The following is a 27,757-nucleotide window of genomic DNA, read 5'->3' on the forward strand; positions in this document are numbered from 1 at the left end:
TGTCACCCATTACATGGGTGCACATCTAGTTTAGGCTGTCCAGTCCAATATGAATGTTCAATATGTATATAATAGGCTGAATGGTTCATGTGGCTCATTTCGCACTGGTTTTTAGAGTCCCACAATAATAATATTTGTGGAAACTCTACACAGTTGTGTTCTGTGAGTGTTACTGAGTAGGATGATACCCCATTTCATGGGTGCAACATCCATAGCTTAGGCTGGACAGTAGTGCATATACTTCTAATACATCCACAGATCATTTTTTGTATCAAATTAACAAATTATTGCATTTTGTTGAATTTATATAACAACATTCCGACCTTCTTCATTAACATTATCTAGTCCAAAGATGGCATGATTCCACTATTTGAATCAATGGGGAGCCTTTATTTTGAAGTCGAACCGAAAATTCCACTATTGTGGCTAGTCTTTATTGTGGTTAGCTTCACACAGGTACTTGTGTAAAACCTCTCTTGCAAGGGCGATATTGCGCGTGCCCGTGACTCTCTCGCCATAGAAAATAAAGCTATCTGCGCGGCTTCCATTACAGCCGAGGGTGCAGACTTAAGGAATATCTGAATATAGACGCAAGAAAACACCCCTAAATATGGATTTACAGCGAGTATAGGATCCGTTGAGAGTCGGGCCTGCTTGGGGGCAGTGAGACGGCAGGACACTCGCAAAACTGATGAAATATATAGTTTTTTTTCTCGGCGTGCTTTGTCTTGGCCACCTAGCAAACCATCATTGTAATTCGATTGGAAGCTATTCGGCTGGTGTTTGCTAGCAGGTCTGGGGGCTGGTATACATCGCCATGTTGTTATCAAATAGTGACTGTTAAAAAGACCCATCTTGAAGTAAAGGCGGCAATTGTGTCCACCAGGTCCTACCGTTTTGCCACAGGGACACGAATCTCTACAGTCGCGGAACCCACCACTACACTGTTGTCGTCGGCGACATGGCGGAACAAGGCTACTCTTCTTGGTGAGTACGCATAGGCATTGCGCGAGCTGGCAACCACACTGAATTGATTGGTGTAGTTATGCCATTTGTACGCTGCAATTCACATAGATACAGCAACATATTTCGTTCCTACATGAATCAGCCGCTATTTTCGCTTAGTTAGAATGAGATGGCCCTCTTCAAATTGTGTTAATGAACTAAACGTTAGCTTGCTACGGTCCAAGTTACAGTAGGCTAGCGTGAACGGGGTTTAACTAGCCAGCTAGCCGCAAGTTAGCTCAGACTCCCGTATCCATGGTGGGGTTACCGTTGGTTCAGAACTATGTGTTTAAGCTCGACGAATGCGCAAGGTTATTGCTAGCTAACGTTGGTTCGCCAACTCATATCTACTTCATATTATTTAATTAGTTTAAGCCCCTCGACAATATTTGTTAAAATAAATAGCTTATTGCTACCTCTCGTAGCCAGTTGCACACAAAGGGAGCTTATCGTAACTAACGTTAGCCAGACCGTTTACGCTTGCTAACCAGAAAAGCTCACCTTAATTCATGAAATGTCATTGTGATAACGTTATTTATACCACGCCCGGTGTTTTATCGCGTCAGATGAATAGATAGGGACGTTGTGCCATCCATTTTTATTTTGTTAGCAGTTAAGTGCGTAGCTGACTTGCTAGCTATTCAACACAGCTAACTAATTTAGCTAGTTCACCAACTCATTTAGCTAGGTAAAATTGATTGTCCTAAATAGTAGCTAGCTAGCTAAATAAGGCATTGTCTTTGTAGATCTGGCTGTATCTTCCCGCATCATTGTTAGCTAGCTAGTTAGCAATCACTAGTTACATGTGCCATAATGATAGCGAACTATTTTGTACATTGCCTACATAAAAAAAATGTATGATAGCGATAGATGCCATTCAGACCGGTATAGTAACTTATTGGGCTGACTGATACAGTCCATGTAATGTCTCTCTTGTTCACAATTGGAGATCAGGTCATTTGTCTACAATTTGTTTAGGTGTTTTAATTGAAGTCTTGTGCTGCAGATCATGGAATTATTTAAGTCTAATTTTGTGACATCTAAAAATGACTAGTAGTATGTATTGATGTGGAGGCAACCATTTAGGTTATGCCACTAAGACAAGTGTATTTTTGAATAAGTATGCCGCTCCTGGTGACCAATGTTTGGAAAATAGTGACCCCCCCCCCAGGTTTAGTAGAACTGAAAAACTGTAATGCCAGAGCCATTATGTTATGTGGTTATAATAAGCAACACACATGGTCAGCCTAATTATATTTTGACTGTTCTATCTTTTAAAATGTATGTTCTGTGTGCATTGTTGGTTAGGGGCTCATAAGTAAGTATTTCACTGTAAAGTGAACACCTGTTGTATTAGGCGCATGTGACTAATAAAATGATGTGATTTGAAGTTAAGATAACGTACCACTTAATTAAATCGCAACCTTTCTGAGTAGATTGAATATTAGTTGTTTTTAACCAGGGTTTGGCGATTCTCTAGCTGCACCTACCGTCCTGGGACATGGTCGCACTCAGATTTCCCTCTAGTGAAGTGCATGAGGCCAGACAGAGGCACAATATTTTACCATGCCCATCTGTAACAAGACATGCCTGTTTTGTAAGACCTATAAGGAAGCATTGTTACATTGAAATTGTTGCTATATTTCCTCGTAGGGCTACCATGAATAACGATGTAATTTCGAACCAGCTCTCATTTTTGTGGGTCAATCAGAATAGTCAATAGTCATTTGCTATAGGGACATGTTTTGAGAAACTAATCCTTGTCCTCTGTCGCTTGGTGGCTGAGTCCTCAGTGGACAAAGCATGCATGCCTTTGGCTTGATGGTGTACGGTTTTGGAATTGTGTTATAGAAGCCTTGTTTCTCCCAAACAAGGAAGTCTTCTGGCCCTTGGGCTTCTGTCCAGCCCTCAACATTCCAGGATTGTATTTTATTTTTAAATGTTCCGTTTATTTAGCCCATCTCATCCATGTGAGCAGAATTGAGGGACAACTTGACCAGTTTACTTGCTGTATATCATTTTTTACTTAATACAATCCATTACTTTGACTTCAGTGGGGATTTTATATTTGTTTATAAATGTCCAAGCACTGTCTGGAAATGTATACCGGTCTCTTAAAACAACAATTTATTTAATTTGATCTGAGTTAAATCCAAAACTGGCAACAGAGAAGGCCAGGCTAAGCTGGTTCAGAAGGTGCCTGTTAATGGTGTTTTACAGCTCTGTTAGGGATATAGACCAGCATGCTTTTTATAATGTTATGCAAATGATATATATAATGAACAAAATTATAAAGGCAATATGCAGCCATTTCAAAGATTTTACTGAGATACAGTTCCTATAAGGAAATCAGTCAATTGAAATAAATAAATTAGGCCCTAATCTATGGATTTCAAATGACTGAGAATACAGATATGCCTCGGTTGGTTTCAAATACCTTTAAAAAATAAAAAGGGAGGGCCATGTATCTGGTGTGACCACCATTTGCATCATGCAGTGTGACACATCTCCTTCACGTAGAGTGGACCAGGCTGTTGATTGTTATCCCACTCCTCTTCAATGGCTGTGTGAAGTTGCTGGATATTGGCGGCAACTGGAACATGCTGTCGATTCAGAGCATTCCAAACGTGCTCAATGGGTGGCATGTCTGAGTATGTAGGCACTGGAAGGACTGGGAGATATTTAGCTTCCAGGAATTGTGTATGGGGCCGTGCATTATCATGCTGAAACATGAGCTGATGGCGGAGGATGAATGGCACGACAAAGTGCCTCAGGATCTCATCACGTACATTCAAATTGCCATTGATAAAATGCAATTGTGTTTGTTGTCCATAGCTTATGCATGCCCATACCATAAGCCCACCGCAACCATGGGGCACGTTGACATCAGCAGACCGTCCACACGACGCCATGCACGTGGTCTGTGGTTGTGAGACTGGTTGGAGGTCCCGACAAATTCTCTAAAACATGACGTTGGAGGTGGCTTATGGTAGAGAAATTAACATTCAATTCTCTGGCAAAAGCTCTGGTGGACATTACTGCAGTCAGCATGCAAGTTGCGTGCTCCCTCAACTTGAGACATCTGTGGCATTGTCCTGTGAGACACAACTGCACATTTTAGTGGCCTTTTATTGTCCCCAGCACAAGGTGCACCTGTGTAATGATCTAGCTGTTTAATCGGCTTCTTGATATGCCACACCTGTCAGGTGGCTTGATTATCTTGGCATAGGACAAATGGTCATTAACAGGGATGGAACATTTTGGGGATCTTTTATTTCAGCTCATAAAACATGGGATCAACACTAAAAAAATATATAATTTTTTTCAGGGTAGAGAGCGAGAGCTGTGGGTTGTGCGGAAGGCGTGCGTCACTAATGTGAGCCCGATGAGGAAAAATGCATCTCAGTAAGTCTGTATGCAGACTTTAGGAACACGTCTTTTCTGGGACTGGCTGGACCATAACACCACTAACGAGGCGTAGCATTGACCTTTTTATCCCGTTTCAACAGTAAACTACATGACGTCACTTCCTCCCCTGATAGACGGCTCCAGTTATTTCTGTATTACTGAATGAATGAAATGGATAGGAGATTACCGCTTTTTCTCAAACTAATTACAAGTGCGGCATATCGGGCCTGGCGATTCCTGTTTGGCAGAGCGCATGAATAGAGTAGAGCCCGACCGATATGGGATTTTTGAATCCAAACCTGATTTTAGTGGAAATATGAACAGATGAGCGATATCTGCCGTTTTTTTTAATATATATATTTTTTTTATATATATTTTTTTATTATTATTTAAAAAATGACTAAACTTTTTTGTGCTTAAAACAGCCCCACGAAGATATTCAAAGATTTCTTAAATTTCAGGAAAGAACATTCATGTAAGCACTGCAATTTTTTAATGGAAAAACTTACTTTTGTAAAAAGGAGGATTAACTGCACTGATTCCAGCAAATAAATTGTCTAGGCTCTGAAGAATGAGCTGCCTCATGCTAACCAGCTGGAAAACAACTACACAGTATACCTTTTCAATGTATTTCGACTCTGTCAACCACCACATCCTCATCGGCAGACTCGACAACCTTGGTTTCTCAAATGATTGCCTCGCCTGGTTCACCAACTACTTCTCTGATAGAGTTCAGTGTGTCAAATCGGAGGGTCTGCTGTCCGGACCTCTGGCAGTCTCTATGGGGGTGCCACAGGGTTCAATTCTTGGACCGACTCTCTTCTCTGTATACATCAATGAGGTCGCTCTTGCTGCTGGTGAGTCTCTGATCCACCTCTACGCAGACGACACCATTCTGTATACTTCCGGCCCTTCTTTGGACACTGTGTTAACAACCCTCCAGGCAAGCTTCAATGCCATACAACTCTCCTTCCGTGGCCTCCAATTGCTCTTAAATACAAGTAAAACTAAATGCATGCTCTTCAACCGATCGCTACCTGCACCTACCCGCCTGTCCAACATCACTACTCTGGACGGCTCTGACTTAGAATACGTGGACAACTACAAATACTTAGGTGTCTGGTTAGACTGTAAACTCTCCTTCCAGACCCATATCAAACATCTCCAATCCAAAGTTAAATCTAGAATTGGCTTCCTATTTCGCAACAAAGCATCCTTCACTCATGCTGCCAAACATACCCTTGTAAAATTGACCATCCTACCAATCCTCGACTTTGGCGATGTCATTTACAAAATAGCCTCCAATACCCTACTCAACAAATTGGATGCAGTCTATCACAGTGCAATCCGTTTTGTCACCAAAGCCCCATATACTACCCACCATTGCGACCTGTACGCTCTCGTTGGCTGGACCTCGCTTCATACTCGTCGCCAAACCCACTGGCTCCATGTCATCTACAAGACCCTGCTAGGTAAAGTCCCCCCTTATCTCAGCTCGCTGGTCACCATAGCATCTCCCACCTGTAGCACACGCTCCAGCAGGTATATCTCTCTAGTCACCCCCAAAACCAATTCTTTCTTTGGCCACCTCTCCTTCCAGTTCTCTGCTGCCAATGACTGGAACGAACTACAAAAATCTCTTAAATTGGAAACACTTATCTCCCTCACTAGCTTTAAGCACCAACTGTCAGAGCATCTTACAGATTACTGCACCTGTACATAGCCCACCTATAATTTAGCCCAAACAACTACCTCTTTCCCAACTGTATTTAATTTATTTATTTATTTTGCTCCTTTGCACCCCATTATTTTTATTTCTACTTTGCACATTCTTCCATTGCAAAACTACCATTCCAGTGTTTTACTTGCTATATTGTATTTACTTTGCCACCGTGGCCTTTTTTGCCTTTACCTCCCTTCTCACCTAATTTGCTCACATTGTATATAGACTTGTTTTGTTTTTTTTACTGTATTATTGACTGTATGTTTGTTTTACTCCATGTGTAACTCTGTGTCGTTGTATGTGTCGAACTGCTTTGCTTTATCTTGGCCAGGTCGCAATTGTAAATGAGAACTTGTTCTCAACTTGCTTACCTGGTTAAATAAAGGTGAAATAAAAATAAATAAATAAAATTGGTATTTATTTGTATTTTCATCTTATTTTTTTGTTGTTGTAGGGCAGTAGCCACTGAATTCTGGCGGCAGGAAGCCTAGCGGTTAAGAGCATTGGGCAGTAACTGGAAGGTCGCTGGTTTGAATCCCAGCGCCATCTATGTGATAAATCTGCCAATGTGCCCTAGAGCAAGGCACTTAACCCTAATTGCTCTGGGTAAGTGTGTCTGTCAAACGACTGTAAAATGAAAGGGAAAACAATTCTCTAAATTCAAAGTACTCTCGCACAGCAAGTTAGCTGGCTAGCTAGCTAGAACATGTCGTGGAAATGGGTGGCAAAATGTGTATTTGGACCCGTCCATATCAAGCAAAACCATGCATCACAACATAGCTACAAAGTGCTACTTTGACTTGCTAAGCTTTTTAGTGTCTCAGGAAACATTTGAATGACAGTGCTTGAGGAATGCCCTTCAAAAATAGCAAATATAGCACACCAGATTTCGCTGGCTTCACGAAAGTGCTGTAACATTGATGTTACCACAGATTTGAATGTTCTTTGTTTGTCACGACACCCAACACCCTAACATGACACTTTGTGTCACAGTATATGGCCAGTGCACATTTTTGGTTTCTATCTACTTTGCAGTAACCGTAGAAGAAGTAACAGTTCGTCAGTAACTCTGTGGTAGTTCACGCTTATGTAACTGGTGTAGTTGCGTTGGCCAGGTGATACCTCTGTTGTCCAGTCTTACTGTACCGCAAGGCAAGATGGGGCTTATGTAAAGAGTGCCCTCCCCCCAGGAGAAAATGAAATGCACAGTCATTTAATGAACTGCTTTTTTTGTTGCTGAGTGTTTTCTCTGCGTTTTACAGTCGTGGCCAAAAGATTTGAGAATGACACAAATATTAATTTCCACAAAGCTTGCTGCTTCAGTGTCTTTAGATAGTTCTTTGCTCAGAACATGAGAACATATGAAAGCTGGTGGTTCCTTTTAACATGAGTCTTCAATATTCCCAGGTAAGAAGTTGTAGGAATTATAGGACTATTTCCCTCTATACCATTTGTATTTCATTAACCTTTTACTATTGGATGTTCTTATAGGCACTTTAGTATTGCCAGTGTAACAGTATAGCTTCCGTACCTCTCCTCGCTCCTCCCTGGGCTCGAACCAGGAACACAACGACAACAGCCACCGTCGAAGCAGCTTTACCCATGCAGAGCAAGGGGAACAACTACTAGAAGCGAGTGACGTTAGAAACGCTATTAGCGTGCGCTAACTAGCTAGCCATTTCACTTCGGTTACACCAGCCTCATCTCTGGAGTTGATAGACTTGAAGTCATAAACAGTGCAATGCTTGACGCACAACGAAGTGCTGTTTGAATGAATGTTTACGCGCCTGCTTCTGCCTACCACCGCTCAGTCAGATACTTGTATGCTCAGTCAGATTATATGCAACGCAGGACACGCTAGACAATATCTAGTAATATCATCAACCATGTGTAGTTAACTAGTGATTATGATTGATCGTTTTTTACAAGATAAGTTTAATGCTAGCTAGCAACTTACCTTGGCTTACTGCATTCGTGTAACAGGCAGTCTCCTTGTGGAGTGCAGCGAGAAAGAGGCAGGTCGTTATTGCGCTCGACTAGTTAACGGTAAGGTTGCAAGATTGGATCCCCTGGGCTGACAAGGTGAATATCTGTCATTCTGCCCCTGATCAAGGCAGTTAACATTTTATGGCGGCAGGGGCTGTATTGAATAGCATGGATGAAAAGGTGCCCATTGTAAATGGCCAGCTCCTCAGTCTCAGTTGCTAATATATGCATATTATTAGTATTGGATAGAAAACACTAAAGTTTCAAACTGTCAAAATATTGTCTGAGTATAACAGAATTGATATAGCAGGCGAAACCCTGAGGAAAATCAAAACAGGAAGTGGCTTCTATTTTGAAAATTCCATGTTCCACAGCAAGGTGTCAAGTCTTCAGACATAGTTTCAGGCTTTTATTTTGAAAAATGAGCCAGAACGATAACATCGCGTCAAGTGGTCACATGAGTTTGGCTCGCGCAACAGAGTTTGGATTGATATTGCTTTTCCCTTTCCTACTGTGAAAGACATTTGCGGTTGATATATTATCGATTATATATTTTAAAAACAACCTGAGGATTGATTATAAACCGTTTGACATGTTTCTGTGGACATTATGGAAACTATTTGGAATTTGTCTGCGCTGTCGTGACCGCTCTTTCCTGTGGATTTCTGAACATAACGCAACAAACAAACGGAGGTATTTTGGATATAAAAATAATCTTTATGGAACAAAAGGAACATTTGTTGTGTAACTAGGAGTCTCGTGAGTGAAAACATCAGAAGATCATGAAAGGTAAACGATTAGTTTGATTGCTTTTCTGATTTTCGTGACAAAGCTTCCTGATGCTAAGTGTACTTAATGTTTTGTCATGCGATTGATAAACTTACACCAACGCTTGGATTGCATTCACTGTAAAGCATAATTTCAAAATCTGACACGACAGGTGTATTAACAAAAGGCTAAGCTGTGTTTTCCTATATTGCACTTGAATATAAATATTTGTAGTAATATTTATTGAATGTAGCGCTATGCTATTCAGCGGTTGATGACACTTATCCCGATAGGGGGGTTACAGCCATAACAAGTTAACCCGCCGTTCCTAGGCCGTCATTGAAAATAAGAATGTGTTCTTATAAAGGTATATAAATCAAATTTAAATCGACAAATCGGCGCCCAAAAATACCGATTTCCGATTATGAAAACTTAATCGGCCATTCCGATTAATCGGTTGACCTCTAGTCTGGGGAGTTTCCTGGCCATGGACCCAAAATATTGATGTTTTGTTCCCCGGGCCACTTAGTTATCACTTTTGCCTTATGGCAAGGTGTTCCATCATGCTAGAAAAGGCATTGTTCGTCACCAAACTGTTCCTGGATGGTTGGGAGAAGTTGCTCTCGGAGGATGTGTTGGTACCATTCTTTATTCATGGCTGTGTTCTTAGGCAAAATTGTGAGTGAGCCACTCCCTTGGCTGAGAAGCAACCCCACACATGAATGGTCTCAGGATGCTTTACTGTTGGCATGACACAGGACTGATGGTAGCGCTCACCTTGTCTTCTCCGGACAAGCTTTTTTTCCGGATGCCCCAAACAATCGGAAAGGAGATTCATCAGAGAGAATTACTTTACATCAGTCCTCAGCAATCCTATCCCTGTACCTTTTGCAGAATGCCAGTCTGTCCCTGATGTTTTTCCTGGAGAGAAGTGGCTTCTTTGCTGCCCTTAACACCAGGCCATCCTCCAAAAGTCTTTGCCTCACTGTATGTGCAGATGCACTCACACCTTCCTGCTGCCATTCCTGAGCAAGCTCTGTACTGGTGGTTCCCCTGATCCCGCAGCTTTAGGAGACGGTCCTGGCGCTTGCTGGACTTTCTTGGGCGCCCTGAAGCCTTCTTCACAACAATTGAACCGCTCTCCTTGAAGTTCTTGATGATCCTATAAATGGTTGATTTAGGTGCAATCTTATTGGCAGCAATATCCCTGCCTGTGAAGCCCTTTTTGTGCAAAGCAATGAGTGCGGCACGTGTTTCCTTGAAGGTAACCATGGCTGACCGAGGAAGAACAATGATTCCAAGCACCACTCTCCTTTTGAATCTTCCAGTCTGTTATTTGAACTCAATGAGCATGACCGAGTGATCTCCAGGCTTGTCCTCGTCAACACTCACACCTGTGTTAACGAGAGAATCACTGACATGATGTCAGCTGGTCCTTTTCTGGTAGGGCTGAAATGTAGTGGAAATGTTTTGGGAGAATTCAGTTCATTTCCATGGCAAAGAGGGACTTTGCAATTAATCGCTATTCATCTGATCACTTTTCATAACATTCTGCAGTATATGCAAATTGCCATCATACAAACTGAGGCAGCAGACTTTTAAAATTAATATTTGTGTCATTCTCAACTTTTGGCCACGACAGTATATCGGTCCTTTTCAGTGGATTAAACGCAGATACACTAATATAAAAGCGACATGTAAAGTGTTGATCCCGTGTTTCATGAGCCAAAATAAAAGCTTATTTCTGTCATTTTGTGCACAGCGTTGTTTACATCTGCATTTAGTGAGCATTTCTCCTTTACCAAGATGATCCATCCACCTGACCGGTGTGGCATATCAAGAAGCTAGTTAAACAGCATGATCATTAGAGGTTCACCGTGTGCTGTGGATAATAAAAGGGCACTCTAAAATGTGCAGTTTTGGCACACAATGCTCACAGGCTCTAGAGTAGGCTAGTCGTAACTACAATCCTTTTTATATGAACTCATGGCCTGGCTTTCTACCAGGAAAGGATGACTATGGTGCCAAAGGATCAGCCCAATTCCATTAGTAAAGACTAACAGGATTCTCTAAAATTACTGACTTTAAACCTATAGGACTACAGCGAATGCCTTATGAAAGTATACACGCTCATGTATGTTTTATTTTTTTCAATTAAATGTATGTACATTAACATACATAATTGAATACTTGCACAACCAAATGTCTTGCCATATCTCCTGGATGTTAAGTAGGCTAGCTGTATCTAAAGACATAAGACCTCTGCAGTAGGATTAGACTGAACATTGTAATGCAACCAGCACTTTTTTGCTATTGCCTTTCATTGATTGCACGGCGCTGGATGACGGTTGTGGCGTTTGGCTACTTCCACAAAACACAATTTTAGCAGCCTCCGTGAAGTCTTGCTTAGACCAACGCCAAGTAGATGTTTGAGTAGTTATGCAGCTAAGACGTCTTAATTTCTATCCATATGTATTTCGCTTTGAAGGTGGTGAGTAGTAGTGCTCTCCCCGACCCCAAAAAATCTTAGTAGACCGAGAGTCGTCTCCACACATTTCTTGTTAACAAACTATAGTTTTGGCAAGTCTGTTAGGACATCTACTTTGTGCATGACACAAGTAATTTTTCCAACTGTTTATAGACAGATTATTTCACTTATAATTCACTGTATCACAATTCCAGTGGGTCAGAAGTTTACATAGTTGACTGCCTTTAAACAGCTTGGAAAATTCCAGAAAATGTCATAATAGGCTAATTGACATAATTTGAATCAATTGGAGGTGTACCTGTGGATGTATTTCAAGGCCTACCATCAAGCTCAGTGCCTCTTTGCTTGACATCATGGGAAAATCAAAAGAAATCAGCCAAGACTTCAGAAAACAAATGTAGACTTCCACAAGTCTGGTTCATCCTTGGGAGCAATTTCCAAATGCCTGAAGGTACCACGTTCATCTGTACAAACAAGTATGCAAGTATGAACACCATGGGACCACACAGCCGTCATACCGCTCAAGAAGGAGACGTGTTCTGTCTCCTAGAGATGAGCATACTCTGGTGCGAAATGTGCAAATCAATCCCAGAACAACAGCAAAAGACCTTTTGAAGATGTTGGAGGAAATCGGTACAAAAGTATCGAAATTAACAGGTAAACGAGTCCTATATCGACATAACCTGAAAAGCCGCTCTGCGAGGAAGAAGCCACTGCTCCAAAACCACCATAAAAAAAAAAAGCCAGACTATAGTTTGCAAATGCACAAGGAGACAAAGATGGTACTTTTTGGAGAAATGTCCTCTGGTCTGATGAAACACAAATAGAACTGTTTGGCCATAATAACCATTGTTATGTTTGGAGGAAAAGGGGGAGGCTTGCAAGCCAAGGACCATTCCAACCGTGAAGCACGGGAGTGGCAGCATCATGTGGAGGTGCTTTGCTGCAGGAGGGACTGGTGCACTTCACAAAATAGATGGCATCATGAGGTAGGAAAATGTGGATATATTGAAGCAACATCTCAAGACATCAGTCCTGAAGTTAAAGCCTGGTCGCAAATTGGTCTTCCAAAGGAAATATGCTTAAGGTCATCGTCCATAAGTTATGGCTTAAGGACAACCATGTCCAAGCATGTGCGAGCAAGGAGGCCTACAAATCTGACTCAGCTACACCAGCTCTGTCAGGAGGAATGGGCCAAAATTCACCCAACTTATTGTGGGAAGCGTGTAGAAGGCTACCCAAAACGTTTGACCCAAGTTTAAATTGTTTAAAGGCAATGCTACCAAATACTAATTGAATGTATGTAAACTTCTGACCCACTGGGAATGTGATGAAAGAAATTAAAGCTGAAATAAATAATTCTCTACTATTATACTGACATTTCACATTCTTAAAATAAAGTGATGATCCTAACTGACACAAGACCTGGGAATTTTTACTAGGATTAAATGTCAGGAATTGTGAAACTGAGTCTAAATGTATTTGGCTAAGGTGTATGTAAACCCCAGACTTCAACTGTATATGCAGTATCAGTCAAAAGTTTGGGCACTTACTCATTCAAGGGTTTTTCTTTATTGTAACTATTTTATACATTGTAGAATAACAAAGACATAAACTATGGAATTGTGTTAACCAAAAAGTGTAAAACAAATATTTTAGATTCTTCAAAGTAGTCAACCTTTGCCTTGATAGTTTTGCACACGCTTGACATTCTCTCAACCAGCTTCGGGGTAGTCACCTGGAATTTATATCAATTAAGTGTTCCTTGTTGAAAGTTCATTTTGTTGAATTTCTTGACACTACCCATCCCTTAAGCGGGATAATTGTCATCAGCAACCGCTGAATAGCATAGCGCCACAGTCAAATTATATTACTAAAAATATTCATATTCATGAAATCACAAGTGCAATATTGCAAAACACAGTTTAGCCTTTTGTTAATCCACCTGTCTCAAATTTTGAAATTATGCTTTACAGCGAAAGCAATCTAAGCGTTTGTGTAAGTTTATCGATCGCATGACAAAACAGTAAGTACACTTAGCATCAGGTAGCTTGGTCACAAATAAGAAAAGCAATCAAATTAATCGTTTACCTTTGCTCTTTGGATGTTTCACTCACGAGACTCCGTTACACAACAAATGTTCCTTTTGTTCCATAAAGATTATTTTTATATCCAAAATACCTCTGTTCGTTTGTTGCGTTATGTTCAGAAATCCACAGGAAAGAGCGGTCACGACAATGCAGACAAATTCCAAATAATATCCGTAAATGTCCAGAAACATCAAACTTTTTTTTATAATCAATCCTCAGGTTGTTTTTAAAATATATAATCGATAATATATCAACTGCAAATGTCATTCTCAGTAGGAGAGGGAAAAACAATAGCTGTCCAAATTCTGTTGTGACCACCTGACGCGATGCTATCTTTCTGGCTCATTTGTCAAAATAAAAGCCTGAAACTGTATGAAGACTGACACCTCGAGGAAGCGATAGGAAAAGGAATCTGGTTGATATCCCTTTAAATGGAGCAATGGGAGGCTATGGAACATGGAGTTTTCAAAATAGAAGCCACTTCCTGGTTTGATTTTTCTCAGGGTTTCGCCTGCAATATCAGTTCTGTTATACTCACAGACAATATTTTGACAGTTTTGGAAACTTTAGTGTTTTCTATCCTAATCTGTCAATTATATGCATATTCTAGCATCTGGTCCTGAGAAATAGGCCGTTTACTTTGGGAACGTTATTTTTCCAAACATAAAAATAGTGCCCCCTAGCTTAAAGAGGTTAATGCCTTTGAGCCAATCAGTTGTAACAAGGTCGGGGTGGTATACAGAAGATAGCCCTATTTGGTTAGACCAGGTCTATATTTTGTCAAGAACAGCTCTATTGTAAAAATAAAGGAAACCCCTTGCATGAGAATGGTGTGTCCATAATTTTGAATGGTACTGTATATATTTTTCTCACATCAACACCATCATCCCGGAAACCCTAGACCCACTCCAATTCGCATATCGCCCCAACAGATCCACAGATGCTGCAATCTCAATTGGACTCCACACTGCCCTTTCCCACCTGGACAAAAGGAACACATACGTGAGAATGCTGTTCATTGACTACAGCTCAGCGTTCAACACCATCGTTCCCTCAAAGCTCATCACTAAGCTAAGGACCCTGGGACTAAACACCTCTCTACAACTGGATCCTGGACTTCCTGGTGGGCCGCCCCCAGGTGGTGAGGTTAGGAAACAACGCATGCCACGCTGATCCTCAACACCGGGGCCCTTCAGGGGTGCATGCTTAGTCCCCTCCTGTACTCCCTGTTCACCCACGACTGCGTGGCCAAGCACGACTCCAACACCATCATCAAGTTTGCTGACGACACAACAGTGGTAGGCCTGATCAACGACGAGACAGCCTATAGGGAGGAGGTCCGAGACCTGGCTGTGTGGTACCAGGACAACAACCTCTCCCGCAATGTGAGCAAGACAAAGGTGCTGATCGTGGACTACAGGAAAAGGAGGGCCGAACAGGCCCCCATTAACATCGACAGGCTGTAGTGGAGCAGGTTGAGAGCTTCAAGTTCCTTGGTGTCCACATCACCAACAAACTATCATGGTTCAAGTGCACCAAGACAGTCATTTAAGAGGGCACAACAACATCTTTCCCCCTCGGGAGACTGAGAAGATTTGGCATGGGTCCCTGTAGTAACTCCTATTGCCAATATGTAAAAATAGCCTACATAAAGCTAATAAATAAAAACTGTGTAGCCTGCAGGTAGACGATATCCTGATCTTGAAAATTTAAAAAAAAAATATATATATATATATGCCTTATTTATTTATATATATATATATATATATAAATTTAAGTATAGATTTTGACTGCTTGACAATCTTGGTCGACCAACTGCCTATCGACCAAAAAATTGTCCAGTCAACTAAATGAGGTCATCTCTAGTGTGTGGTGATGTAGATCCCCTCTGCATCTGAATATTTTATGAAAGAATTGGATTTTGCATCTCCTGGTTTGTAAAGGAGAGGTCTGTCAGGCCCATTGACGGGCGAAGGAACATTTCTCTCCAGCGTGTTTGGGAGAATGTTTGTTTGTCAACAGGGTAATCCATTAGCTTTTAGTTTGCCCTGTGATTTGCTATGGTAGTGATTGGCGTGTTACCTTGCGAGTTTACGCTTCAAAGCTCATAAGTACGTATGATTCATCATGCGTTTCCTAACACTTATCCAGGGGTGTAATTTAAAGGCTTGGAGTGCAGTCATACGGCAGGCAATGGGATGCATAGTTATGAAGAACGAATACTGTTATTTCTTTTGGGGCTGTGTCCTCTTAACCCCAGAATACATTTCTCACTCGGGGCTGGCTACAGAGGGACATGAGACGGGTCAGGGGTCAAACCTGCACCTCTGATGTAGGCAGGGTTGCACAGTGCAACCATTATGCTCTTATTTACCCCCCCCCCCCAGAGATGAACCTGTCAGTGCTCTACGCCAAATTTATTTTTACAAGGACCGTGTGTGTGCCTAGGTTGGAAAATGTAGGCGCACAAATGCAGTTAAGGACCACAATTAAAAATATTTGAGATATTAAAGATAGACTTTAATTTTTCTAGGTGCATTGATGTTCCTAAATACAAATTCCAAGTTGCACAGCAAAATATTTAGGCACAAAAGCAAGTAAAATGGTTGTACTGTAGAGCCCTGCCAGTGTGACATTTTTTTTTTTTATCTCAGGAAGTGGAACACATGTCTTCCACTGACTCTCTCTCCCCCTCTGGGACACCTATTAGTTGATCTACAACTTTACCAGTGACAATTGGCCTGCCATGGGCATACAACACTGAGGTCATGGCGCCGGGCACATCCACACCTTTTAATGTAAACAAACAGATTTGATTACAGCTGGTAGCACATGTAGGGTAAGGTTTACTGTGCCAGATACCTGATCGGTCATGATTTTTCTCTCTCAGCCTTCCATCAGCATGGCCCAGTACCCAAAGCTGAGATGAATGTAGGCAGTCTATATCCCATTTGAACAGCTATCTGTTTGTTTTCTCTGTGTTTATTTATGCGCTCCTCGGATTTGTAACCCTGTATATTTTTGATCATTTTTAGCTTGTGTATGCGCATTTTAGGCAAGCTCAAGCTGCTACTACCGAGGAGTATCTCTAGGAAACCAGAAGTTGTCAGCCGGCCATGTCTGGCAGATAAGGTTAAAGCTGCAGATTAGTGGGTTTAGAATGTTAAATCCATAAAAGTGTCTCTGTGCTGCAGCTCTCGTGCCACAGATGGTCCACCATCCTTCCTGTTAGTCAGCTGTTGTAATGGTCTGGATCACTGACATGTTTCCTGTGCTATTTCTACAGCCTTCCCAATTGAATAGCCAGTGTCCCTATTAAGATTCAATGAAACGCACACTACTGGTCTGTTTTGAAACAGTATCAAATTGCAATACATACTGGCACCTACGTATTGTAGTACTATCGCGTGAGGTCCCTGGTAATCCCATGCCATCTGTACGTTTACTTTCACCTTGTTTGGTGCACAAAGAATTGCATAAATAAATGTGGCTAGAACAAGACAAACACGCACGTACATTAGATTAATGCCAGTAAGGGTTAGGCTACGATTTTCTTCTTTGATTGTGTATTTTCAAAGACTTTCATTCAGTCCTCCAAACCAAAAACAAACAGTTGTTAGGAACACGAGTATAAATAGCAACTAGTATGTCGCGCTCCTTTTTTTCCCTTTTTTTTAGGTTCTTTTCTCCTTGCTGAAGCAAAGAGAATGTATTGATTTGGTGTCAAGGGACTTATTTTAAGGTTTGACCAAAGGGATTATGAATAGCAGGGTTCCAAATGAGAATATACTCTTCAATAACATGTTCATTATAATCTTATGACACAACTGACCAAGGTCAAGCTTTGTTGACATATGCAACACTGAAGGTATAGTATGGGTTACTCTATTATATACTGGGTGGGTTGAGCCCTGAATGCTGTGGTATATCAGACCTTAAGACATTTTCCTTTTTACTGCTCTTAAGTTGGTAACCCATTTTTATAATAGCAATAAGGCACCTCGGATGTTTGTGATATATTGCCAAAATACCAATGCTATGGGCTGTATCCAGGCACGCCGTGTTGCGAAGTGCATAAAAACAGCCCCTTCGGGTCCGACTTAAACCTTTTCTGTGGAGGAAATGGAATCTAAAATCTTTCTCCTCTCTCTCTCTCTCTGTCTATAGGGCATACTCCCTGGTCGACTCCAGCCAGGTGTCCACCTTCCTCATCTCCATCCTCCTCATAGTCTATGGCAGCTTCAGGTCAGTCTACCCTGTCCAACCCTCTTCCATCACAGATAGGCCAACACTGGTCACTGTGGGTCTCATCTTTATCATGTTACTTCCATTACATTGAGCGCCTATGAGCTATCCAGTCATTGTAAAACAAGTCTTTGACAATAGCAATGTGAGAGAAGCTTGATCTTATTTCAGATAGTCAACCTCTCTCCACCTTTCCCTCCATCTCTCCCCGTGCAGATCATTAAACATGGACTGTGAGAACCAGGAAAAAGATAAGGATGGTAACCCTGTCCCGAATGGGACCTTCAACAATGGCAACACAAACAACAGTGAGTCTCACATATTTGGTGAGACATAAGACATACAGAGCGTGTGTTTTTTTTTTAATAAGTTGGAAGTCGTCATACCGTGGATTCCGTATATTTTGTGGTTGGTTGGTTTGCTGTTACACAGGCTGTAGACGCAGCACATGCAGAAATGCCTGTCTCTGCCTGTGTGATTTGTCTTTCTCAATCCCTGTGTGTTTGAGCATTCTCACTTGTGCATGTGTTGTGTGTTGTAGGTATTCAGACCATAGACTCCACACAGGCTCTGTTCCTGCCCATAGGAGCCTCCGTGTCTCTGCTCGTCATGTTCTTCTTCTTCGACTCTGTCCAGGTGGTCTTCACCATTTGCACCGCAGGTACCTGACCCGTCACGCGCCACACAGAAATGCGCCTTAATGTCACAGAGCAGTTTCTTGCCCATCTTTTGTCTGAAGGCAAGCTGACATGTATTTATTTCCTTAGAGCATGGCGTTTATATTGATGGTGCATTGATTTAACAAACATTTTCTCAGCATAATTCTTATTAGGCTTGGGCAATACCCCGAAATACGGTATAAATGGTATATTTCGAAATACCGTTTTTATTAAGTAGTGTCCACATTCAGTAATACTGTATACCCCTTTAGGGTACAGAGACTGTATGACAATCTGCATACCTACCGCCCAACTAATTCTTATGATGACAATGATTGACTCTGTTAAACTGACTGAAACCAATGGAACGAAACAACAAACTGTCTTGCTGCTATTTCTTTCTCGTTCTCTTATCTATCTTCCTCTATGTTGTTCCTCTTCAGTTCTTGCGACAATTGCGTTTGCGTTCCTCCTGTTGCCAATGTGCCAGTACTTGACGAGGCCCTGCTCACCACAAAACAAGTAAGGAAGCTGAGAGGCTGCCATGGCCTACAACCAATAATGTAACAAGTCTTTAATTCCCCTTTTTATGTTTGACAATGTGAAGCATCTGGCCTTAGATTTTTCAGCTTAATCGGAATTCTTCAACATGAACCCCTGTGTGTGGGTGTGTTGAGCACATTTTGACTCAAATTGACTATCTACACTTTTGACCCTGTACATATCGACGAGGTGATGTATTTTCCAGTGAGAAGTGATTGTGTTTTGTCCAGTGTGTATAAACCATTTCTCTCTCTCTGCCCCCCTGTAGGATCTCGTTTGGTTGCTGTGGGCGCTTCACTCTGGCTGAGCTCCTCTCCTTCTCCCTCTCTGTCATGCTGGTGCTGATCTGGGTGCTCACTGGACACTGGCTGCTCATGGACGGTATGTCAGTGTGTCATGACTGCCGTGTGTGGTGGGGGGGTGTTGTCTTGCCATTGTAAGGTTTGCATTCAGTTTCTCTCTAATCTCATGTCTCTCTGAGCTCCATTCCAAGTTTTTTGGAGCTGTGTGTTCGTCTGGTATTCCTGTCTCTCTCAGCGCTGTCTCTCTTCTCCCTCTCTCAGCGCTGTCTCTCTTCTCCCTCTCAGCGCTGTCTCTCTTCTCCCTCTCTCAGCGCTGTGTGTTTATATGTCTGATATTCTCTCTCTCTCCTCAGCTCTGGCCATGGGGCTGTGTGTGGCCATGATAGCTTTTGTACGGCTACCCAGTCTGAAGGTGTCTTGCCTGCTGCTATCAGGGCTGCTTATCTATGACGTGTTCTGGGTAAGATGGCTGCTCCCATCTCTCCCTCCACCCAGCTGACCCAAATACAACCACTAAAACACAGGCAGGGCCATGAGTCATCAGACACCAAACACAAAGGACCCCAGCTGTAGACCATAGCTGAATCTCAAACTTAATACTTTGAGCAATCGATCACTCAACGTGTGCGTTCACGAATCAATCGAGTCCATCTCAAACTCTAGTTTGTCGAGCCATTGAGACCTCCACTGAACCCTTCGGAAACCTCTTTATCGAGTGGCATCCTCTGCTGACTCAGTGCCCTCAGCAGCAATTCCTTCCCATGAATCTCAGCACGTTACCTAATAACATTATTTTTGACGTTTTTGCCAAGGTCTTAGTCACACAATTTTAAATCTAGCTAAGGAGTTCAGTGCTTGGAGACGCAGTATTTATGACATTTGATAATGTGCACGAAAACCTGTCCATTCTCTTGCTAAGCCTGGGCCAGTCAGTCCATGTCAAAGCTGACCAGCTAGTGCAACACTAAGGAACATTATTTTATCACAACAAACAAGAGTTAATGAAGCAGCAACTGTCTGTTCTTCTCCGAGTGCGTGCAGTATCGCGCCCACGGGGTTCAGCTGACTCAATTACAATATAGCGATTGGTGCTTTGGTAAATTGGTAAATGAAGTATGGAATGCTAAGTATAGGTCAAGAACTTCATCAGCAAGCTGTCCAACTATCATAAATAAGTCGCATCCGAACTACACGTTGTTTACTTGTGCAGTGGTGCTTAAAAATCCTTGGCTAACATTTGCTTGAATTCCATTCCAACCCTGTTTGTTAGTGAAGCTAGCTAACATCAGACAGGCCACAACCAGCTAAATTGGCTCATGAAGTCACTTGCAACTAATATACTTGCACATATTTTGGGCATGAGTAGCTACAGAGTTTTTACAACTCTCACCATCTATCAGAGTAAGCGTGTCTGCCCATGTTTCATATTGAGTCATGCTACAAGACAAGTCGCAGGAGACTATGCTTGCAACTGGATTTCAAATTTTGGCAGTCGTGACATTGAGTGCATATAGTCTCAATTCTAATTTTGCCCAAAACCTGCAGACTTGAGTGATCACTATCGAACACAAGGGCCACTCCAATAAAGGGCTTAGGGGACAAATGTATGGTTTGAGATTCGGCCACTGTCAAAGCAGCTTACTAAACGTGTGAAGACCTAAGGTACAGCAAGTGCCGCTCTTTCAGGTCTCTTGTGTTTCTTGAGGTGGACAGAGCAGCACACCATAGACGGATATTTCCACACTAACAGGACAGTAGCTGTTTTTCCGCTGTACACCATGGTGGAGCCTACAATGCCATCTATCCCCTTTATTGTGGTTAGACTACATGTCAAAGACAGAACTACAAACATGGCTATTTTCCAAGGATCGCTTGAGCCACCGGAGATGACTCCTCTGTCTGCCCTGCAGGTGTTCTTCTCGGCCTACATCTTCAACAGCAACGTGATGGTGAAGGTGGCCACCCAGCCGGCTGACAACCCCTTAGACGTGCTGTCCAGGAAGCTCCACCTGGGTCCTGGGATGGGCCGCGACGTACCCCGATTGTCCCTGCCGGGCAAACTGGTCTTCCCCAGGTACCACAGCCTCGCCGTGGGGAGTGGATCTATGTTTAAACCTCCAGCTGCATTCACTACAGCTGTTATGAGCTCAGAAACTCACGCTTGCATTTCCTCCCACGCTGTCCTGCTTTGTCCCCTCCTGCTGTCTCCTTATTACCCTCTTTGCATCCTGCCCTTCTCCGTGTTTTGGTTGTCTGTGTTTTCCTTCCCTCTTCTCCCTATATCTCATCCCTCTCTCCCTCCAGTTCCACAGGCAGTCACTTCTCCATGCTGGGGATCGGGGACATAGTGATGCCGGGGCTGCTGCTGTGCTTCGTGCTGCGCTACGACAACTACAAGAAGCAGGCCAGCGGGGAGGCGGGGGGACCAGGCACGCCCGGACGCATGGGGCGCGTCTCCTACTTCCACTGCACTCTCATAGGATACTTTGTGGGTAAGGACAGGGTCAGAGATGGATGCGGGGGGGGACCATCGTGTAGCACGAGGCTGCCCAAATCTATCCCTGGAGAGCTTACCCTCCAGTAGGTAACTAACCTGATTCAGCCTATTAACCAAGTTAACGGTCGACTTTGGGCGCAGAAATAACGTCTTTATAATTGATCATTTTACCATCATACCAGGTCATTTTAATATTGAAAAACAAGGATGAATAAGATATTTGGCTACAGAAGTGCCATTTGTTACTGATCTCTACAGCTTCTGTCCAAAAACAAATCCTGTGAAATGACGTCATGACATACTGGAGGAGTTACTGGCTAGCTTAGCTAGCAAACTAGCTACGTCGGTCACAGCGCGCAAGACCAGAGTAACACAACGATGAGTCACCGAAGGCACAACCCATTTCTGTTTGAAAATTGAGAAAGTAGCAGTTAGACTTTTTTTTTTGTGCCCAAAGTCTACCTTTAATTATTAGAATCAGGTGTGCTAGATTAGGGTTGGAACAAACAGGACGGTAGCTCTGCAGGAACAGAGAACCACATTCTGACTTGTTGAACCCAGTCAGTAGAGCGTGCTATTGTCTGGTTAACTAGACTAGTGGCAATAGTCAGCCATATGACAACAAATAAAGGGAGGTGACTTCATGCTTAGAGAATTAAATAACAATGGTGTCATTCTTGGCTGATTTGAATTTAGTTGTATTGTGTATGCAGTACAGGGAAGCCTCTCTGTACACAATGATGTCATATTGCTTAGTCTACCTTAAACTCCATAGTATGAGTGTTTCAGACCTGTCGCCGCTTCTTCCAGGCCTGCTGACTGCCACTGTGGCCTCCAGAATCCACCGCGCGGCTCAGCCTGCCCTGCTCTACCTGGTACCCTTCACCTTGCTGCCTCTGCTCACCATGGCCTACCTGAAGGTACATATGGGGTGGTTTCTGGAAAAGGGGGGAGCGGTGGGGGATAATGTGATGGCTTCAGTCATTTATGTAAGTTAAGAGGTCAGACAAAATAGCAGTACTGCTGGGGAATCATTTTATAGGACTCAAAGCTTGTGTAGATGTGTTTTGACTGAATGCTGACAGTCAGAAGCTATGTTTCCATTAACTTGTAAAGAGTTGGGGTTTTTTGTCGACATTTAGAAAGTTGTCATAGAAAATGGATGCAATTGCCTGCTACGGTGCATTTCCAGTTAACTGTCTGCTGTGTAGATAAAAACAGCTGGATGTAATGCCATCACACACAAAAAATTAAAATTGCAACAAAAAAAACTAGAATGTCTAATAAAAATGAAGTGTTTCCATTATCCATTTAGGCGAACTCCCACCTATCTGTCATGTCTCAGGTAGCCTACCAACGTATCGCCATGGTGAACTTGCACTCCTGTAGATCTTTAAATAATTGGATGATGGAAACTTTCATTCAGCCAACCAGAAAAGCAAGGCAAAGCAATTCAGGCTTTCTTGAAAGTCAGGACAATCCTTGTCCTGCAAATAAATATTATTATTATAGCTGAAATAGATTTAGCAAGCAGTAGGCATTTAAGAATTAAATGTGGAGTGATTATGTCACATGCCCAGCGTACCTTTTAAAAATACAATTTATTTGAAAAACACTTTCCATCATTTTCCGCAAGTTTGACAAAAAGCTGCCTCAGGCAAACGGATAAAAATGTTGACGTCTTTAGAACATGTCTCCTATAGCTGCCGCTTCCATTACACGTCACAATGCTGTGACATTTGCTTTTGTTGAATAAACCTGGGTCAATGGAAACCTGCCTAGTGACTGAGATGAACCAATGGAGGCCGTGCTTAAGTGGTAGAGGCCTGGAGGAGTAATCCTGGATCAAGGCAGATAAGACACCAGGCCAGTGACCAGAGGTAATGGATGTAGATGTTAGCCTCTAACACGGGTGTGTTTTACCGGTGGGAGAGTAGGCAAAGATGGGTGATATCTGTGGGTAGGGCTGGGCAGTATACAGTATTTTATGACATACCGGTTTTCATGCAGGGACCAGTTTGGGTTTTTACTTTACCCTCTATACCGATATTTGAATGTTTGGTTTGTTAAATGTCATACGCCAGGTGTAATGTACATTTTGATAGTTTTACTTCCCTACTTGAGTCATTTGATGTGCCTCAACCACAAGACACTTGCGTTCAGTCTGCATGGTCAATGCAGCACATGGAACAATGTTGATGAGGACAATGCTGTTTTCACTTTGCTTCTTAATATAAATCCACTAGCGTTCTATAATGACACTTAGTTTGTTTCTTACATCCGCAAACAGCTAGTTTGTCTTAGCAAGTTGCCCTAAATCTCGTGAGACGCTAATGTTAATAGCTAGCTAGCAAATAAATGTACTGAGTAAGAGCAAACGTAGCTAGCTAATACAGCATGATAATACCAGTGACGGTGTAGGCCTAAATCGGCATGTTTGCAACAGTATCTTCTAAATCAGAGATTTTTGCTTTGCATATTCATGTTAGCTACATGAAGTAGCTAAGAGAACCTGCAATCATCTCAAACAACACTGTTTTCAAAGTGCCCACTATTATATTCTAACTATAGAATTAGAATAGTCATATTTCCATGATTCCAACAGTTTTGCTCTAATTCACAAGTCAAATCGCAATTGCAACATTTTGTTAAAAAGAAGCCCAAGATTATTTGCCCATATCGTGCAGCCCTACGTGGCAGTGTGTAAATTATCTCAATTGAGCAGTGGTGTAAAGTACTTAATAAAAATACTTTAAAGTATTTTAAAGTACTTATTTTATTTACTTCACTACATTCCTAAAGAAAATACTGTACTTTTTACTCCATACATTTTCCCTGACACCTACAATTTATTCATTACATTTTGAATGCTTAGCAGGACAGAAATGGTCCAATTCACACACTTCTCAAGAGATCATACCTGGTCATCAACTGCCTCTGATCTGGAAGACTCACTAAACACACATGCTTTGTTGATAAATGATGTCTGTGGGTTGGAGTGTGCCCCTGGCTATCCGTAAATAAAAAACAAGCAAGTGGTGCCATCTGGTTTGCTTAATATAAGGAATTTGTAGTGATTTATACTTTTTTACTTTTGATACTTAAGTATATTTAAAACACACATACTTTTATTCAAGTTGTATTTTACTGGGTGACTCACTTTTACTTGAGTAATGTTCTATTAACTTATCTTTATTACTCAAGTATGACAATTGGGTACTTTTTCCACCACTGCAATTGAGTGCAGGAAATGCAGAAATGATAAAAGTGCTGAAATTTGTTTTGGTTGAATTGAACAGTATAAAACAATCAGAATGGAGAAAGACTCATTGAAGTCACTTAGAATGTATGTGTTGCTACCCTAGGATCACTCACTAATCTTAAAGCAAATGTACAACTTTTATCATTCAAAAACTAAAATACCGTCTTATTATTTTTTAATACCATGATATAATATATTTTGGTGGGGATTTGTATTCGATAGTGTGGTAGTTAAAGGGAATCACTTGGGCTCCTGAGTGGCGCGGTGGTCTCAGACAATGCATCTCAGTGCAAAAGGCGTCACTGCAGTACCTGGTTTGAATTCAAGCTACATCACATCTGGCCATGATTGGGATTCCTTTAAGGTGGTGCACAATTGTTCCAGCGTTGTCCGTGTTTGGCCCGGGCTAGAGGCAGTCATTGTAATAAGAATTTGTTCTTAACTGACCTGCCTAGTTAAATAAAATCTAACCCTGGTGTGTCCTACAGGGAGACCTGCGGCGCATGTGGTCAGAGCCTTTCCACACCAAGGCCAGCAGCTCCCGCTTCCTGGAGGTATGATGCACCCTGGGAACACAGCCAGCGTGGGGAGGACCATGAGAGAAGAGGGAGAGTGTGCACTGAAGAGAGGCCTCGTCCTCATCACTCGTTCATTCTTTCCACCCATCCTCTGAGCAGCAGACCTCTCATATGGACACCAGTGTGTGGACCTCATTGCCAGACGACTCCCCTTTGCTTCCTTTTTCTTCTCATTCTTAGTCTCCCTCCTCCTCTCTCACTTCCTTCCCTCTCTATATTCCCTCCTTTTCTATCCTTTCCTTATTTTCCATCCCCCCTCCCTTCCCATGACCCATTCCATTTTGCTAGGCCTCTCACGCTCTCCTTTTGCTCTTGGTCTCTCTCTCTGACTTACTGCCGTACCGCCCCTCCATCCCTTCCCATTTATGTATCTGACTGACTCTGCCGGACTCCAAGGCCAGGTCTCCCCTTATATGGATTACTGGTTGTGACTGGGTCTTCGTCATTACAAATCTTGTCATTATTATTCTGGAATGATTTGGTATGAACCACAGAGAGTAGGCAGAGCTGCTGCTGCCACTACGCAGGACAATGACATCAGTGCACAGGACCAGCAGCTGATTGGGGAGAAAGAGAAGGAATGGTTCATCAGTCTCCCTCCCTCTGTCTCTGCCATCCATCTCCCCCTGTCCCCTGAACACTTCTCTTTCCTCTACACCCTCAACCTTCCTCCCCCTCTAACAATCTCCCACCTATCATTCGCTGCCCCATCATAGAAACATGTATTTTATTTAGAAAATATTTTATTCTTGGCATATACAGAAATGATGCATTATAAATTGTGAATGTGTCCCTGCTATTGATGGGGATGCGTCTCTCTTTGTAAATATGTGTACACACACATTTGGGTGTCATGTTGTTTGGGTGTGTGAGTGAGAGAGCATAGAATGAGAGATTGTGTTATTACATTATGAAAAATTGAATAATGTTTTAGATCCAGCACAGGTATAAAGACATCGGCAATGACTCGACTTGTGGAGTGACACATCTCTGACTTGGATCACAGCTTTGTTCTGGAAGGATAGTCACACTAGGGGAGGTTTCTTTGTGTACACATTTCTTCTTACGAGTAAATGAATGGACCATGGGAAACCCCTAGATAACCCTTGACATGTCATGGCTGTACCTGGAGGTGTGCGTGTGTGTGTGTGTGTGTGCGATCATATAGCATTACCTCCATAATGTCTAATGGACCTTGAGAGAGAATCTCTATGCCCCTGAGGGATTCAGATTAATAAAGGATTGTAATCAATGGACCCTGAGAGGTTCAAACTAACCCATAGCTAGTTTTAACTGTCAAAGGTTTAGTATCCCTCCCACGGTTTGAGGTGCTTGTCAGTTAGATCATAGCTTCAACGATATTGGAATTAAAGTATGTATGTGTGAGAGCGAGAGAATCAGAGGGAGAGCGAGACTTGAATGGAACATGCAGTTTGTCTTGGGTTTTCTTTACCTGTTTATTTTGTATTTTTATGTTGGTTCTCTGGCCTTGCATGTCAAGTGTACAGTGTGTGTCATTCCTCAGACTGCATCAACAGCGCAAACTCTATGCTGGCCAAAACCAAGGCACTGAGCTTTGCCAGCAAGGCTGCACAGAGGAAAGTTACATGGACAAAGGCCAGGTGTCTGGAGGACTCTGAACAGTTCTGACCCAACAGGCTAGCTGGCAGATTTGAGACTCGTTTTAGCCCTGACTTCACGCTGGCTGATCATTACCTGGACATTATCTGGCTGTGGGACAGACAAGCGTCAGACGGCCTAAACATCATGGACTTCATGTAACTACAAAAAAAATAAACTCCCCTCTGCCTCTTTATGGACTTGGCAAAGAAAATAAAATAAAAACAATGCCGATCATGGTGATAAATAATTGAAGAAAAATGTGATGTTTTCATTTTTTATGGAAGATCTTTCTTTTTATCCCCTTTGTATTTTTATTTTTTCCTTAGTGCTGTAAGGTTTAGTTCCATTTTCTACCTTTCTTTCCTCTCCTCCCTTGCAGCAGTGGGCTCTAGCTCTTTGGTGCATTGACATTACAGCTGAATGGGTTCTGTATACAAGAAGTTGAATAAAGTAAAGAACTGTTTAGTGAAACATGGACCTTGATGAGCTGAATCTAAAATATTTTGTCTTCTTAATCCCCCTCCCTGTTCCTCTCCCCCTTGTCAGGATTCTGCTGTAAATAAACATGACTCTAACTGTA

General features: G+C 42.2%; 1 protein-coding gene across 4 annotated transcripts; it reads left to right on the plus strand.

Annotated features, from left to right (window-relative positions):
* Positions 1 to 456: 456 nt before the first annotated feature.
* On the plus strand, positions 457 to 27,757 carry sppl3 (signal peptide peptidase 3). 4 transcript variants are annotated; one of them, XM_029653467.2, is made up of 12 exons: positions 457 to 793; positions 887 to 987; positions 17,636 to 17,713; positions 17,930 to 18,039; positions 18,255 to 18,374; positions 18,816 to 18,894; positions 19,181 to 19,296; positions 19,571 to 19,677; positions 21,128 to 21,291; positions 21,522 to 21,709; positions 22,525 to 22,634; positions 25,465 to 27,757. In XM_029653467.2, exons 2-12 carry the CDS (start codon positions 962 to 964, stop codon positions 25,534 to 25,536), a joined length of 1,170 nt encoding a protein of 389 aa, XP_029509327.1. In that variant the 5' UTR covers positions 457 to 793; positions 887 to 961; the 3' UTR covers positions 25,537 to 27,757. The 4 variants fall into 4 exon arrangements, with proteins under 4 accessions (XP_029509327.1, XP_029509335.1, XP_029509341.1 ...); XM_029653475.2 differs by having other exon boundaries at positions 457 to 987; positions 17,930 to 18,021; XM_029653481.2 differs by having other exon boundaries at positions 458 to 987; positions 17,930 to 18,021; positions 19,184 to 19,296.

Source organism: Oncorhynchus nerka, linkage group LG4 (genome assembly GCF_034236695.1).
Source record: "Oncorhynchus nerka isolate Pitt River linkage group LG4, Oner_Uvic_2.0, whole genome shotgun sequence".
Taxonomy (NCBI): domain Eukaryota; kingdom Metazoa; phylum Chordata; class Actinopteri; order Salmoniformes; family Salmonidae; genus Oncorhynchus; species Oncorhynchus nerka.

Excerpts from the sequence above, each read along its gene's own strand:
- sppl3 (XM_029653467.2), top strand. The coding sequence starts at position 962 with ATGGCGGAACAAGGCTACTCTTCTTG. Across the intron at positions 17,714-17,929 it reads ATAGTCTATGGCAGCTTCAG|ATCATTAAACATGGACTGTG; the intron begins GTCAGTCTACCC and ends CTCCCCGTGCAG. Across the intron at positions 18,895-19,180 it reads CCCTGCTCACCACAAAACAA|TAGGATCTCGTTTGGTTGCT; the intron begins GTAAGGAAGCTG and ends TCTGCCCCCCTG.